General features: G+C 43.5%; 1 protein-coding gene across 1 annotated transcript in view; it reads left to right on the plus strand.

The window, feature by feature from the left end:
* The window catches only part of lrp2a (low density lipoprotein receptor-related protein 2a), a 522167-nt gene that overhangs the window by 123472 nt on the left and 385236 nt on the right, over positions 1-13459 (plus strand). The window contains exon 4 of the mRNA XM_070873618.1: positions 3307-3429. Within this exon, the coding sequence (XP_070729719.1) occupies positions 3307-3429 (123 nt within the window). The remainder of the gene's footprint in view (positions 1-3306; positions 3430-13459) is intronic.

The following is a 13459-nucleotide window of genomic DNA, read 5'->3' on the forward strand; positions in this document are numbered from 1 at the left end:
TGGCAGTTTCTTCCAGACCTCGTCAAGGGAAGAGTCTCCATCTTCCCCAAGCAAGGTCAGCAGTGTAGGACGGGACATGGTTGGGGTAGGGACTCACCGGCTAAAAGTTCCTGTGGTCCCACCCTGACGAGATGTAGGCAGGCTCGTACACCAAGATAGCAGGTGTAATAGCCTGACGATCAGCAAAAGTGGGTCTAGGCCAGGATCATGCCCTGGAACTCCAAAGGTAAAAGAGATTTTTATTGGATATTGAGGACAGGGGCACTTTGGTCTTTTTAAGGGGAGTGAGCCTGGCGCCACTCCCCCTGGAATCATATCCTTGGGGTTTCTTGGCCTCTGTGCCCAAGTTGGCAGATGCTTGATGTTGTATATGCAGACTATGGATGTACTCTCTGTGTAGACACTGTGTGGTTGCATAAGATGTGTCATGTCTGTAACCTTCATGTAATACTGTATATACTTGAGAAATGTACATTGACCACAGGGGGTGAACTTGTGGGAGACACTCCTCACCTGGTCATCCAGGTATATAAAGGGAGGTCCCACGCAGGGTCATCACTTCTTGGTACTGTGAATAAAGGTGCAGGTCACAGAATGACCTTGTCCATAGAATGTGCCTCGTGTGGATTTGTGGTATTGTGTAAGGACTTGGAGACTTGTTTACCTGATGTACTGTCAATAAGGCTTACACTATGTATATACATGCTGGCACCACTAGAGGGTGCAACTGGTGGAGACCGGGGTTTTCCTGCCCTGGTGGCAGGGCCCAGTATAAAAGGCTGCACAACATGCTTGTGCCTCACTCGAGTTTGGAATAAAGGACCAAGGTCACTACAGTTTGAGTACAACACATTGCCTCATGGAGTCATTCATAAGTACATCACAGACATAATACCTGGGTACTTGTGTGGATTATGTTAATGAGATGACCTCTCAAACTTTGGTAGGTGGTAGGGTCAACACTGGAGGTAACCAGTGGGTAAATCATAACATTTATGCTGGGTCAAAGACCTATGGGTTTTCAGGCCCATGAAGATTGTTAGGGAAGACTGGAAACCAAAAATTTTCAGTCATTTAATCAGGAATCTGCCTATTTTCCTTTTTGAATATTTTTTCACGATCAACTGTCTCGTCTGTTCCCCTTTGTTGGGGTGAAGTACTTCACCCAAGTTGACAATATTTATGTGCGAGTCTTTATGGCGACTGTTGTCAAGCTATTTGAATGTTGGAAGCGCCACAGCCAAGCCCGGTCCTATCCTTATTTGATATGCGTACAATAGCATTTTGGACGAAGGTTGCTGGATTGCGATCAGGAGGGACCTTGTCTGATTTTGTTTCTTTCTTCTCCAAGGACATTGAGGCCAATTGCAGTGCCTCTACTGGCACCTGACTGGGATCAACTCATTTAGCATAGATTGCAGATCTATTATGGATCTGTATGGCTGAACTATTCACTGGATAAACTTGCTGAACCCCATTTTGAGAGTTCCAGGTCACTATTTGGTGTGCTGCATGGCAGTAAGGAATGTAAATTAAATAGCACATGGTGTAACACATTGGGCTGGATTTTAGGCTTTTCTGTTTTCGGACGAAAACAGAGGCGGGGTGGAAAAGTTACTGGCCAGGAATAGGTTGCGCTTTAGTAAGGAAGTTTGGGTATCTGAGCCCTGCACCAAGGAGCGCAGTGCTAAGGGAGACGTTGTACAACTCTCGAGGCACAAAAATGGGAAACTCGCAAACTAAAATGCCGGGCCGTGTGCGCTCCGAGGGAGGCCTTGGGAAGGGGGGCGGGGGGGCGGGGGATGGGGGTGGTGGAGTGGAGGGTGTGGGAAACCTTAACAAAAACCACAAACATTGTCCATGCCACCACAACACAAATTGTTAAAAGAACAAACACTCACACTTACCTTTACAGCACATTACCTACCTCATCGCCGCCGACATGGCTGGACTGCTCTGGTTTCCCAGACAGTCTTTGCGAGGCGTGATTCCAGCTGGATAGGCAGGGTTCAAGTCAGAACTCAGATGGTGTCTCAACGAAAGGTGTTGCACACCTGGCGCAGCTCTTCCCGGCGGTGCTGCTCAGCGCTGCTGCAAAACCCGAGCCAAGGATCGCGACCGGACGCAGGAGACCTCGCCGCCCCATTTCATGTCGCTCCTGGGGGGGGGGGAACCCGGAGCGCAAAGTACTGGAAAATCCAGCCTACTGTACCTTAAATTATGTGTTGTTTACTTTCTGTACCCCGTTCTCTAAACATAGCACTCAATTTCTGCTTTTATATTGGTATTGTTTTAATTTGTACGTTGGTAAAATAGCTAGTATAAGTATAAGAATACTGATACTGATAACTGTTTTCAGGTTATAAAATAAGTCATTACACTCCAGGTTATAGAACTGACCAAATGTATGCCTCGAGATCCAGGACTTTCTAGTAATTCCTTACTCCCTAAATCTTTGGGACAGTTGTTCACTCCATCATCATCATCATCATTGGCAGTCCTTCGGAGTCGAGGATGACTTGCTTCCGCACTAGAAATTAGTTCTCAGGTGACTGAAGAGTCCAATGTGGGACTTACAGGCTCTATCACAGGTGGGGCAAACAGTGGTTGAAGGAACAGGTGGGTGGGGTGCCTGGGTTGCCGTACGCTCCTTCCGCTGTCAAAGCTTGGCTTCAGCTTGCTCTTGGCGAAGAGACTCGGTGTTCAGCGCCTTCCTGGATGCTTTTCCTCCACTTTGGGCGATCTTTGGCCAGGGATTCCCAGGTGTCAGTGGGGATGTTAAATTTTTTCAAGGAGGCTTTGAGGGTGTCCTTGAAGTGTTTCCTCTGCCCACCTGAGCTCGCTTGCCATGTTGGAGCTCCAAGTAGAGCGCTTGTTTTGGGAGTCTCGTGCCAGGCATGCGGGCGATGTGGCCCTTCCAGCGGAACTGATCGAGCGTGGTCAGTGCTTCGATGCTGGGGATGTTGGCCTGTTTGAGAACAATGACTTTGGTGCAGCTATCCTGCCAATGGATTTGCAGGATCTTGCGGAGGCAGTGTTGGTGGTCCTTCTCCAGTGTTTTGAGGTGCCTGCTGTACATAGTCCACGTCTCTGAGCCCTTTAGGAGGGCGGGTATCACCACTGCTCTAGAGTCTGGTGTTCAGTTGTTCACTACTGTAGTCAAGTTAGATTTTCTGCCCATTGATAGTCCTTGGGCAGAGAATCTAGACCAATGTTGAAATATTAAAACTGTGTTGTATTTTGTGTTACTAATTTAGAAATTCCCCTTTATCTTCACTTCATCGATACTACATTTTTTGATTTCAGCTCCACCTACCTGTACAGCAGACCAGTTTCAGTGTGAGGGAAATGGGGAATGTATTTCTCGACGTTGGGTGTGTGATGATGAAGAAGACTGTGATGATGGATCTGATGAACATCAGCAGTGTTGTAAGTCTGGGGTTTAATTGTGACATGATTGATGTACAGGAAATGTAGGTGTAATTTTGATATTCATGTATACATTTTAGTTAATTTAGAAGGAACGGCTTTGACCCACTTTCACCCAAGTTGTCTGACTGAAACAGTCTTTCAGATCTATCTAGATTTGAATGGTGTATTGTGTACTGTTCTGGGATGCCACAAAGGCCATGATCAGTCGTGTGATTCTTGCAGTTTGAAGGATGGAGGAGCCCCTGCAACGAGAAAAGACTAGGGCAACTTTTGCTGCTAATGCCAAGGTGATCCATCCTCTCCTTTGAAGTACCATCACTCCTTACCACAGGCATGTACATATGGCACTTAGGCACAAACACCCCCAGGTCTCTCTTTTCTTGCAGTCCCTTTAACATTGTACCATTTAGCATGTATTGTCTCCCCTCATTCTTCTCACGAAAATGTGTCACCTCACACTTTCTACATCGAATTTCATCTGCCATGTGTCCGATCACTCTACCAGCTTGTTTATGTCCTCTTAAAGTCTATTACTATCTTCCTCACTGTTTACTACACTTCCAGGTTTCATGTGATCTGCAAGTTTCAAAATTGTGCCATGTAGCCCCACGTTCAAGTCATTAATGTATATCGAAAACAGCAGTGGTCCTTGTACTGAACCCTGGGGAACTCCACTATATAAGATTAAACATTATTTTTTTTACGTTTCATTTGTAATACATAAAGTACCCAGTTTTATGCATCTAATAATCTGTACATCATGAATGAAGTTATCTTGAAAATGTGAGATTAAGAACTTCATGCAGCTTTTGGGTAATTTCAGTTCCTCACACAACAATTTTGATAGTGGATTATTATTCATGATTTAATTCTCTGAGGTAACATTACATCAAAAGTGTTTCAGAGCAAAGGTTCATAAATTTCAATGAGACTTTACTATTACTTGCTAATTATAATAGGCAATAACATTACATAATATGGTTCACTGCATATTAGCATAAATACAAATGCTACAAACATGGAGCAGTTTAGGCTTAAGGTAAAATTAGCCTTTTCTTTTGTTTGGAGAACAAGATTAAAATGAGGTCCTTAAATTTATAAATTCAAAAAAGCTAGAGAAATGAAAGTTCTACTTTTCAGGGCTGAAGGACTGTTAAAATTGTTGTTCATAATGGGTTATCTGTGTTCATCATCATAGCTCCAAAATGAACTCTGATCTGCTGTCTGTTAAACACATGCCAAATATTTCCAAATAGTTCCACATTGTCTTCTTTCTTCAGTGTTTGGCATTGCAGACCATGATGCAATAGTTCAAGAAGTGTGTCCAACATTGGCATTATTTTCAGTAAGAGGCAAGGACTATTAAGCAACAGGTTGCAGTTACATTAAGAATTTGAAGAAATAGACAGATCAATTAAAAATATTTTAACTGTAGCTTTCCTGTTGCATTACATTTAACGTTATCAATTAATATCCCAAGAAAGTAATTGTGTTAACAATCCTCTTTGAAATGACTTGAGTGGCCACTTATTGCTGTAGTTTGAATTTCTGGGGCTTCCAAAGGAGGATTAATTGATAATGTAGGAAAAAATTGCAAATATTTGTGGTGCCCAGTGATCCCAATGCAGCACAATCTTACCTCAACAGTAATGCAGTATGACAGTAGTATTTTCAGGAATGGAACCTACCTAATATGTTCCATTTTTCGATGAGTGTTCCTGCTAACTACAACTTAGAATTGATGTAGGAATGTAAATTTTCCAGTGGCCCGCTGGCTATTTCAGATGTTTTATAAGTTAAAACGATGCCCTCTGGACAGAACCTGCTGACAATCAAGTTACTGCAATCAAACATTAAAGCAGTTATAGAAGAAAAATGATTAAATAGTTATTTGAAGTGAACTATCCATTGCAGGATTATTCCTGAACATCCTGTTTGGCTCATGCAGGCTACTTTAGATTTCAACATGCTTGTTCTTTTTTAAATACACACAAAAATGTGTGTGGAACAGGCTTGAAGGGCTAAATGGCCTACTCCTGTTTCTATCTTCCCAGGGTCCAAATTTTCCCCAGCACTGGGTGCCGTTTTTTCGGTGCCCAGTGATATTTCTGGCGCTGCAGCTCAGTTTGAAGATTCCCCAATGTTGGGACGCTGGTGTCTACTACCAGTGGCAGAATGTTTGGCGTCAAACATTCTGGCTGGTGCTGGTGTACCCTGTAAAGAAGACTATTGTAAGGTGGATAGATGGGCGTTTCTGCGGTCGCAATCGAGACTCCAGGATGGTATGTTGCCTCCCTGGTGCAAGGGTCAAGGATGTCTTGGAGTGCCTGCAGGGCATTCTGGAAGGGGAAGGTGAACAGCTAGTTGTCGTGGTGCATATAGGTGCCAACGATATAGGTAAAAAGCGGGATGAGGTCCGACAAGCTGAATTTAGGGAGCTAGGAGTTAAATTAAAAAAGTAGGACCTCAAAGGTAGTAACCTCAGGATTGCTACCAGTGCCATGTGCTAGTCAGAGTAGAAATAGCAGGATAGCTAAAATGAATACGTGGCTTGAGGAGTGGTGCAAGAGTGAGGGATTCAAATTCTGGGACATTGGAACCGGTTCTGGGGGAGGTGGGACCAGTACAAATCGGACAGTCTGCACCTGGGCAGGACCGGAACAATGTCCTCGGGGGAGTGTTTGCTAGTGCTATTGGGGAGGGGTTAAACTAATATGGCAGGGGGATGGGAACCTATGCAGGGTGACAGAGGGAAATGAAATGGGGACAGAAGCAAAAGATAGAACGGAGAATAGTAAAAGTGGAGTGCAGAGAAACCCAAGGCAAAAATCAAAAAGGGCCACATTACAGCAAAGTTCTAAAGGGACAAAGAGTGTTAAAAAGACAAGCTTGAAGGCTCTGTGCCTCAATGTGAGGAGTATTCATAATAAGGTGGATGAATTAACTGCGCAGGCAGCTATTAACGATTATGATATAATTGGGATTATGGAGACATGGCACCCGGGGGACCAAGGCTGGGAACTCAACATCCAGGGGTATTCAACATTCAGGAAGGATAGACAGAAAGGAAAAGGACGTGGGGTAGCATTGCTGGTTAAAGAGGAAATTAACGCAATAGTAAGAAAGGACATTAGCTTTGATGATGTGGAATCTGTATGGGTAGAGCTGCGGAATACAAAAGGGCAGAAAACGCTAGTGGGAGTTGTGTACAGACCACCAAACAGTAGTCGTGAGGTTGAGGACGGCATCAAACAAGAAATTAGGGATGCGTGTAAAAAAGGTACAGCAGTTATCATAGGCGACTTCAATCTACATATAGATTGGGCTAACCAAGCTGGTGGAAATGTGGTGGAGGAGGATGTCCTGGAGTGTATTAGGGATGGCTTTCTAGGCCAATATGTGGAGGAACCAACTAGAGAGCTGGCCATCCTACACTGGGTGTTGTGTAATGAGAGAGGACTAATTAGCAACCTTGTGCGAGGCCCCCTGGGGAAGAGTGACCATAATATGGTAGAATTTTTTATTAAGATGGAGAGTGACAGTGTTAATTCAAAGACTAGGGTCCTGAACTTAAGGAAAGATAACTTCAATGGTATGAGACTTGAATTGGCTAGGATAGACTGGCAAATGATACTTAAAGGGTTGACAGTGGATAGGCAATGGCAGACATTTATAGATTACATGGATGAACTTCAACAATTGTACATCCCTATTTGGAGTAAAAATAAAACAGGAAAGGTAGCTCAATCGTGGCTAACGAGGGAAATTAGGAATACTGTTAAATCCAAGGAAGAGGCATATAAATTGGCCAGAAAAAGCAGCAAACCTGAGGACTGGGAGAAATTTAGAATTCAGTAGAGGAGGACAAAGGGTCTAATTAGGAGAGGGGAAATAGAGTATGAGAGTAAGCTTGCAGGGAACACAAAAACTGACTGCAAAAGCTTCTATAGATATGTGAAGAGAAAAAGATTAGTGAAGACAAACATAGGTCCTTTGCAGTCAGAATCAGGTGAATTTATAATGGGGAACAAAGAAATGGCAGACCAATTGAACAAATACTTTGGATCAGTCTTCACTAAGGAAGACACAAATAACTTTCCGTAAATACTAGGGGTTCAAGGGTCTAGCGAAAAGGAGGAACTGAAGGAAATCCTTTAGTCAGGAAATTGTGTTAGGGAAATTGATGGGATTGAAGGCCGATAAATCCCCAAGGCCTGATAAGCTGCATCCCAGAGTACTTAAGGAAGTGGCCCTAGAAATAGTGGATGCATTGGTGATCATTTCCCAACATTCTATTGACTCTGGATCAGTTCCTATGGACTGGAGGGTAGCTAATGTAACCCCACTTTTTAAAAAAAAAAGGAGAGAGAGAAAACGGAATTACAGACCGGTTAGCCTGACATCGGTGGTGGGGAAAATGTTGGAATCAATTATTAAAGATGAAATAGTCGTGCATTTGGAAAGCAGTGACAGGATCGGTCCAAGTCAGCATGGATTTATGAAAGAGAAATCAGGCTTGACAAATCTTCTAGAATTTTTTTGAGGATGTAGCTAGTAGTGTGGACAAGGGAGAACCAGTGGATGTAGTGTATTTGGACTTTCAAAAGGCTTTTGACAAGGTCCCACATAAGGGATTAGTGTGCAAAATTAAAGCACACAGTATTGGGGGTAATGTATTGATGTGGATAGAGAACTGCTTCCTGTCTGCCAACTAGAGAGTCGGAATAAATGGGTCCTTTTCAGAATGGCAGGCAGTGACCAGTGGGGTGCCACAGGGCTCAGTGCTGGGATCCCAGCTACTTACAATATACATCAATGATTTAGATGAAGGAATTGAATGTAATATCTCCAAGTTTGCAAATGACACTAAGCAGGGTGGCGGTGTTAAGCTGTGAGGAGGATGCTAAGAGGCTGCAGGATGACTTGGACAGGTTAGGTGAGTGGACAAATGCATGGCAGATGCAGTATAATGTGGATAAATGTGAGGTTATCCACTTTGGTGGCAAAAACAGGAAGACAGAATATTATCTGAATGGTGTCAGATTAGGAAAAGGGGAGGTGCAACTGGACCTGGGGGTCATGGTACATCAGTCATTAAAGTTTGTCATGCAGGCGGTGAAGAAGGCAAATGGCATGTTGGCCTTCATAGCTAGATGATTTGAGTATACAAGCAGGGATGTCTTACTGCAGTTGTACAGAGCCTTGGTGAGGCCACACCTGGAATATTGTGTTCAGTTTTGGTCTCCTAATCTGAGCAAGGACGTTCTTGCTATTGAGGGAATGTAGCGAAGGTTCACCAGACTGATTCCCGGGATGGCTGGACTGACATATGAGGAGAGACTCGATCAACTGGGCTTGTATCCACTGGAGTTCAGAAGAATGAGGGAGGATCTCATCGAAACATATAAAATTCTGATGAGATTGGACAGGTTAGAGGCAGGAAGAATGTTCCAGTTGCTGGGGAGCTCCAGAACCAGGGGTCACAGTCGAAGAATAAGGGGTAAGCCATTTAGGAGAAACTTCTTCACAGAGTGGTTAACCTGTGGAATTCTCTACCTCAAGGTTGTTGAGGCCAGTTCGTTAGACATATTCAAATATATCTACTTAGCTATGGCCCTTATGGCCAAAGGGGTATGGAGAGAAAGCAGGAAAGGGGTACTGAGGTTGAATGATCAGCAATGATCTTATTGAATGGCGGTGCAGGCTCTAGGGGCCGAATGGCCTGCCCCGGCACCTAATTTCTATGTTTCTATTTCTGGGTATAAGGCCAAGTTTCCTCCCGAAAAAAATTATTTAAACCGGCGCACCTAGAAGCATCGTAGGAATAACCCTTGCCTTCAGTTACAGAAATCCACCCTGGCCCACTCCTATCCCCGGCTGAAGTGCCTCCCGTGCTATTTTAGACAGACTTTATGCATCTTAAAAATAAATCAGATAAAATAAAACTCACCATTAATGCTCTGAAATCCAAATAGAAAAAATCCATTGCCTGTGTCAACTGTTGCTGGAGTGAAGGTAGGAAAATAAAAGAAATCCAAATAAAATGAAGCCAAAGCTGGAGTGACTGCTGCTGGAGTATCAGCCAAGGGAGATCCCCTAAAAGAGCGCAAAGCTTTTTTTCTGTGCATGCTCGTTGCCCATGCGCAATGAGTTGGTCGGGTTTTTTTAAATGTTTGTTTTTATGCGCATGTGCAATGGTGGCCGTTTTTTTTTTGAAGATCATGCTCTGTGCATTTCAGGCGCACACTCGAAGCCCCGCCCTGCCAGATGGAATCGGGTAGCGCCGGCGCCAGATGATGAGTTGGATTAAGAAAAGTTAGGATTTTTATTTTCAGCGCCTATGGGCCTAAAAAAAAAATGGATGTCCAGGTGCGTGAGCGCCATTATTTTTATTTTGGAATATTTGGGCCCTATGTTCCCAAAATACAGTTGGGTTCAGAGAGACCAAATAGTCTTTATTTTGGTGAATTTTATGTTCACCAAGGTGAAAGATGTCAGCACTGGTTATGGAAAACTTTTCATTTTCTGGCATGCAGAGGCATGATGAAGTTTGGCGAAGTATGACCCCGCTGCAGAGTAAAGCTCCTTCCGCTGTCTTTGTGTTAACATTTTCTCTAGTGCACCATTATGAATGTTTTGATTTCCTGCACCAACTATCCTTGTGTTCTTGCAGTAAAATTGTCAACTTAATATAAATGTGTGCAGAGTTATGGACAGTTTTATTCTGAAAATTCATGGCCATTAGATAGTGGGTTAAAACTGCCAAATTCATTTCATCCTGGGTCCTTACACTCCACTGGGAGAAGGACATTTCTTCCGATATGCTTAGATTAAACTCAAATCCAGGTCCCAGAGGGGAAAGGCAATTATTACTAGACTATTAAGTTTTTTTTTTAAGACATCTTGTTAAAGTTCAATTCGAAATATGACTTTCTTTTTTAAAAAAAAAATTACATCAACACCAGCAAGAGTCACTTTCAGAATGATGGCCCAGAATTTATGGTCCCTGTAAACCTTTTGAAATGTCCCGCAAATTCCGGGTTTCCGCATTTGCGAATACCCGGAATTTGCGATCTGTCAAGGTACGTCTTCCCAGATCATCCGAGCTGACTAGAAATTCACTTTTGCTGATGCAGATTTGGACTATTTGACCAACTACTGCCCAGCAATTTATTATAAATCTTAAATTAAACATTTAAAAATAAGAAATGTGGCGCAAACATTTAAAATTAGTTTATGCAAATATTGGCCCGGATTAAAATGTTTTCAATTATTTTTTAAAAAAATTAAATTTTTATTGTATTTGCTGTAATGAAGGGACTTTTAATTAAATTTGAAAATCAGAACATTTATTTTTAATAGTGTTCTGGGTGGGGTACTTCAATGTCCATCATTGAGTCACTCGGTAGCACCACTACTGACCGAGCTGGCTGAGTCCTGAAGGACATAGCTGCCAAACTGGCCTGCAGCAGATGGTGAAAGAAACAACACGAGGGGAAAAATTTACTTGACCTCGTCCTCACTAATCTAACTGTCGCAGATGTATCTGTCCATGACAGCATTAGGAGCAGCTACCACCGCACAGACATTGTGGAGATGAAGTCCCATCTTCACACGGAGGACACCATCCATTGTGTTTTGTGGCACTACCACCGTGCTAAATGGGATAGATTCAGAACAGATCTAGCAGCTCAAAACTGGGCATCCATGAGGCACTGTGGGCGATCAGCAGCAGCAGAATTGAATTTCACCATAATCTGTAACCTCATGGCCCGGCATATCCCTCACTCTACCATTACCGTCAATCCTGGGGACCAACCCTGGTTCAATGAAGAATGTTGACGAGCATGCCAGGAGCAGCACCAGGAATACCTGAAAATTAGGTGCCAACCTGGGGAAGCTGCAACACAGGACTACATGCATGCTAAAAAGGAGAAGCAACATGCCATAGACAAGGCTAAGCGATCCCACAACCAATGGATCAGATTAAAGCTCTGTAGTCCTACCACATCCAGTCGTGAATGATGGTGGACTATTAAACAATTAATGGGAGGAGGCTCCATGAATATCCCCATCCTCAATGATAGCGGAACCCAGCTCGTAAGTGCAAAAGAAAAGGCTGAAGTGTTTACAACCATCTTCAGCCAGACGTGCCGACTGGCTGATTCATATCGGCATCCTCCTGAGGTCCCCACCATCACAAAATTCCAGAGGTGAGGTGAGAGTGAATGCGCTCGACATCAAGGCAGCATTTGACCGAGTGGCATCAAGGAGCCCGAGTAAAACTGAATTCAATGGGAATCGGAGAAAACTCTCCATTGGCTGGAGTCATACCTAGCACAAAGGAAGATGGTTGTGGTGCTTGGAGGTCAATCATCACAGCCCCAGGACATCACTGCAGGAGTTCATAAGAACATGAGAACATAAGAAATAGGAACAGCAGTAGCCATACGGCCCATCGAGCCTGCTCCGCCATTTAATATGGTCATGGCTGATCCGATCATGGACTCGGGTCCACTTCCCTGCCCGCTCCCCATAACCCCTTATTCCTTAAATTTATTCAGTGACCCAGCTTCCACAGCTCTCTGAGGCAGCAAATCCACAGATTTATAACCCTCTGAGAGAAGAAGTTCCTCCTCATCTCAGTTTTAAATGGGCAGTCCCTTATTCTAAGATTATGCCCCCTAGTTCTCGTCTCCCCTATCAGTGGAAACATTCTCTCTGCATCCACCTTGTCAAGCCCCCTCATAACCTTATACGTTTCTATAAGATCACTTCTCATTCTTCTTAATTCCAATAAGTAGAGGCCCAACCTACTCAACCTTTTCTTCGAGTCAACCCCCTCATCTCCAGAATCAACCTAGTGAACCTTCTCTGAACTGCCTCCAAAGCAAGAATATCCTTTCTTAAATATGGAAACCAAAACTGCACGCAATATTCCATATGTGGCCTCGCCAACACCCTGCATAACTGTAGCAAGACTTCCCTGCTTTTATACTTCATCTCCTTTGCAATAAAGGCCCAGATTCCATTGGCCTTCCTGATCACTTGCTGTACCTGCATACTAACCTTTTGTGTTTCATGCTGTACTGTAGCACTTTGCAATTTTTTTCTGTCAAAGTGCATAACCTCACACTTTCCAACTTTACACTCCATCTGCCAAATTTTTGCTCACGCACTTAGCCTGTCTATATCCTTTTGCAGGCTTTTTGTGTCCTCGTCACACATTGCTTTTCCTTCCATTTTTGTATCATCAGCAAACTTGGCTATGTTACACTTGGTCCCTTCATCCAAGTCGTTAATATAAATTGTAAATAGTTGGGGTCCCAGCACTGATCCCTGCGGCACTCCACTAGTTACTGATTGCCAACCCGAGATTGAACCATTTATCCTGACTCTCTGTTTTCTGTTAGTTAGTCAATCCTCTATCCATGCTAATATATTACCCCAAACCTCATGAAATTTATCTTGTGCAGTAACCTTTTATGTGGCACCTTGTTAAATGCCTTCTGGAAGTCCAAATACATCACATTCACTGGTTCCCCTTTATCCACCCTGTTCGTTACATCCTCAATGAATTCCAGCAAATATGTCAAACATGACTTCCCTGTCATAAATCCACGCTGACTGCCTGACTGAATTATGCTTTTCCAAATGTCCTGCGACTGCTTCTTTAATAATTGGCTCCAACATTTTCCCAGCCACAGATGTTAGGCTAACTGGTCTATAGTTTCCTGCTTTTTGTCTGCCTCCTTTTTTAAATAGGGGCGTTACATTTGCAGTTTTCCAATCTGCCCAGAATCCAGGGAATTTTGGTAAATTAGAATCAATGCATCCACTATCCCTGCCTCTATTTCTCAAGGCCCTAGGATGCAAATCATCAAGTCCGGAGGATTTATCCACCTTTAGTCCCATTATCTTACTGAGTACCACCTCCTTAGTGATTGTGATTGTGTTAAGTTCCTCACCCCCTATAGCCCCCTGAGTTCCTCAGGGCAGTGTCCTAGGCCCAACCATCTTCAGTTGC

Source organism: Pristiophorus japonicus, chromosome 3 (genome assembly GCF_044704955.1).
Source record: "Pristiophorus japonicus isolate sPriJap1 chromosome 3, sPriJap1.hap1, whole genome shotgun sequence".
In the NCBI taxonomy this organism is placed as follows: domain Eukaryota; kingdom Metazoa; phylum Chordata; class Chondrichthyes; family Pristiophoridae; genus Pristiophorus; species Pristiophorus japonicus.